Source organism: Oryzias melastigma, linkage group LG1 (genome assembly GCF_002922805.2).
Source record: "Oryzias melastigma strain HK-1 linkage group LG1, ASM292280v2, whole genome shotgun sequence".
Classification (NCBI taxonomy): Eukaryota; Metazoa; Chordata; class Actinopteri; order Beloniformes; family Adrianichthyidae; genus Oryzias; species Oryzias melastigma.
In genome coordinates, this window is record NC_050512.1 from 30,594,022 (window position 1) to 30,597,972 (window position 3,951).

General features: G+C 33.6%; 1 protein-coding gene across 1 annotated transcript in view; it reads right to left on the bottom strand.

Annotated features, from left to right (window-relative positions):
* The window catches only part of LOC112157095 (intraflagellar transport protein 56), a gene marked incomplete at its 5' end in the record, with an annotated part of 6,192 nt that extends 3,434 nt beyond the window's left edge, over nt 1-2,758 (bottom strand). The window contains 6 exon segments of the mRNA XM_024289632.2: nt 1,603-1,672; nt 1,750-1,833; nt 2,019-2,107; nt 2,183-2,246; nt 2,321-2,374; nt 2,703-2,758. Of these exon segments, the coding sequence (XP_024145400.2) occupies nt 1,603-1,672; nt 1,750-1,833; nt 2,019-2,107; nt 2,183-2,246; nt 2,321-2,374; nt 2,703-2,758 (417 nt within the window).
* Nucleotides 2,759-3,951: the final 1,193 nt, after the last annotated feature.

A 3,951-nucleotide genomic window follows, 5' to 3' on the forward strand; every position in this document is an offset into this window, starting at 1 on the left:
CCTCATTTCACAACTTTCTTCTCTAAATTTTACAACTTTTTTCTTGTAAAATTTTGAATTTTCTCTCAATTCCACTACTGTCCCCCCAATTTCACATTTTTCATTATTTTATAACATTTTTCCTCATAATAAGTTTTTTCCCTGAATTTTAAACCATTTTTCCTTCATGATTTTAGGACTTCTATTCTGGTAAAATCTTGACTTTTTTCTCAAAATGTTCACTACTTTTTCGCATTGTTTTAAGACATTTTTGTCATAAATTACAACTTTTTTCTTTTAATTAAACTTTTTTTTCTCTTCATTTTGAAAACATTTTCCACAAAATTTAAACTTTTTTTTATCATAATTCTATTATTTTTGAAATTTTTCAAACATCTTCACATTCTCTTATAATTTTATGACGTTTTCCCTCGCAATTTCACATCTTTTTCTCACAATTTTACGACTTTTCCTTTGTGAAGTTTTAACGTTTTTGTCACAATTCCACTACTTTTTTTCATAATTTACAACTTTTTTCCTGTAAAAATGTGAAATTTCTCTCAACTGCACTACTGTTTCCCCTCATTTTACATTTTCTAATCATTTTTTGAGTTTTTTCATACTGGTATTTTCACAATTTTATCTATTAATTTAAAAACATTTTCTCACAAAATGTAAACATTTTTTCTCATAAATCTAGGATTTTTCTTCTTGTAAATTTTTTGACATTTTTCCAACAACTTTACATTTTCTTATCATTTTATGACTCTTTTCCTCATAATTTCAAAATTTTTCTCTCTTAATTTTACATATTTGTTCCTCACAATTTTAAGACTTCTTTTTCTGTAAAGTCTTGACTTTTTTTCTCAAAAAGTTTACTACTTTATGACTTTATTATGACACTTTTCATCATAATTTAAAACTTTTTCTCTTAATTAAAAAAATATTTTGCCTCACAATTTTACAACTTTTTTCTTGTTAAGTTTTAATTTTTTACTGGAAATTTCATACATTTTCCCCCTAATTATACATTTCCTTTCCATCATCCTTTTATGAGTTTTCTCATTCCAGTATTTTCACAATTTCATTTCTATTAATTTTAAAAACTTTCTCATAAAATGTAAGCTTTTTTATAATCACAAATCTACATATTTTTTCTCTTAATTCTATGATTTTTTCTTGTAAAATTTTGGCTTTTTCCTCATAATTTCAATATTTTTTCTCTAAAGTTTTTATAACTTCTCTCTTGTAAAGTTTGTGATATTTTCTTCATAATTTCATTATTTTTTTCTCATACTTTCTCAACTTTTTTCTTGCAAAGTTTTGACTTTTTCCTCATAATTTCACAGTTTTTTTCTCATAATTTTACAACTTTTGTCTCGTCAAATTTTGACTTTTTTCACCTTTTTCTAATAATTCCACAACTTTTTTCCTATAAAATGTTGAATTCTTTCTCATAATTTCACAACTTTTTTGTGTAAAATTTTGAATTTTTCCTTATAATTTCCTTATTTTTCTCACGACTTTGTGCTCGTAACATAAACCACTGAAACAGATCTCACTGAAGAAGCTGCTTTTTATGTTCTAACTTGATCGTGTTGTGTTTGTCACCACCATACATACAGCATCGTGCCAGCCAGCTGACGTAAATGAAGTCGTTTTTGATCTTTTCACTCTGAATGGACAGAAAAATCTGCAGGAGAACAGAGAAGTTTAGCACAAAAAAACGACGAAGAAACGAATCCAGTTTGCCGGTTCACACTGAATCACCTCTTCTGCTTCTTTGTACTTCCCAACAGCAGCTTTAGCCTGAGCACAGTTGAACTTGAACGTGTCGTCATTAAAGAGGTAATCCTGGAAAACAAAGACAAAAACATCCCTTTAAGGTTCTTTTGTTGGCAGTAAAATAAAAGAGCAGCTGAAGTGAATTCAGGCGCTGCAGGTTGAAGATCCTCTCGACGTTTCTCTATGAGAACGTAGGATATTGATAATATTGAACAACGCCGACCCTTCACGGAGCAAACAGATTCTGCACTGACCTTGACGGAGTTCAGATAAATGAGAACGTCTTTAAACTGCCTCAGAAGGAAGAAGCAGGACGCCATGCACAGCCGGCCGGGAATCGTGTCTGAAAGCACAAAAAAACCTGAATGTTTGTTTGTTCGGTAAATAAAACATCACATCTAACATTTCTTTTGCTCACCACATTCACTGGCTGATCCTCCAACCAACTGAAACAACTTCTCTGCATTTTTTAAGAGTTCTCTCTGAAGGACGAAACACAGAAAATCTGGAGCTTCTGTTCACATGCGACTCTTCAAAGTGTGAACGGAACGCTCACCGATCCGATCTCCTGTCCGCGCGCAGCGTTTACCACTCCCTTTAAAATGTACTCCTGTGGTGAGATTCAGAACAAAACAAAGAAGTTTTGAGCTTTTGCTGCAACCGAAGGAATCAAAGGTCACACTTTAGGTCAATAAAACTATTCAATAAATAAGGAAATAAACCAACAAGATCACTTGATTTTTCCTTAAAACACATAAGCAAAACAATTCCTCAATAATATCCAAAAATAATACCTTTATGGACATTTCTGCTCAAATAAACCCAATTCCCATTCATGACCTTTAACAGATGTCTCTAAATGTTTCTTTATCCTAATCTGCTGTATTTTCCTTCATAAAGTGAGTTTGACACATCGGCAGAGGAAACCGCTCTGTCACCTGAGGCGTGGTGGGAACCAGATCCTGGATGAGGTTGTACGCTTCCTGGACGTCGTCTATAAATGTAAAGTAGAGCATGTCAGTCCCTGAAATAGAGCACGTCTGCTCTGCAGTCTGACAACCGAAACATCTGCCAAAGCCCAGATGAAACCTCAACGAGACCAAAACCGAATCCAGAAAAAAGATCGGTTGATTTATGTTATCGTTTGTGACTAAATCAGTAAAGATAAACTAGTGAAGTAGAGATGGAAAAATCCAAAGTATCTTTGCAGCATGAAAGAACACAATACTTCTTACTTTTAGTCTCATCAAATAAAAAAAAAGTTAAACAAAAGGATTTACAATCATAGGTGATCAATGATGTTATTTTGGATTTTATTTCTCAATCTAAGAACTTAAAGCATGTCAAGAAATGATAGAAAAACATACTTTTGCAGAAACATTTCTTTAAGTTTGAACAAGCATTCCTCTGACCTGAGGAGATTAAACCAAAAACTTGCAGTTTGACTCAAACCTCCAGTCTGGATGAACCTTGAAGTCCCACTCCAATGAAAACTGTGTTTTTAGCGTGTTCTCATGATCAAGGATATATATATATAAAGAAATACTCAAATGACATTTTGAGTATTTCTTTATTCGAATCATGAATCAGAAGCAGATGAAAAAGATTGGATTTGTGGTGTGAAAAACATAGGAAGGAGCCCAAGCTCCCTGCTCCGCTCCATTCTGATGCATCCACATGCAAACCAATAGATCCATGAACGTCTGAGCTGGAACCTGGATCAGAACTGGATATTACTCTATACTGCTCGCCGTGTTCGTTGCACCGCTAATGTTAGGTTGGGACTGTGAAGGGCTGGAAGCTAGCAGGAGAATCCACCAACATAAAGCTAAAGTCCGCTAGCTTGATGCTAACGTATAATGGGATTCCCCATAGGACGGCTAATGCTAACGCTCAGTCGATTATTGTAATTCTAAACAAACGTGTATAAAAATGTAAACTGTGTGAACTCAAAATTGAATTGAATTGAGAAGATCGAAAGAATCGAAAAAATAAAATAAAATTGGAATTTAATCGAGTCGTTTCTGGAAATTATTAATGACGCCCAGCTCTAGTCCCGCCCACGATTCAGAGGTGAATCTCTAATGAACTCATGCCGCTCTGCAGAAACTATGTCTTAGAAAATGACCCAGGATTTTCAAAATGTTGGCCGAAAAATAATTAAAAGACGACTGGGAACGCTGTGAA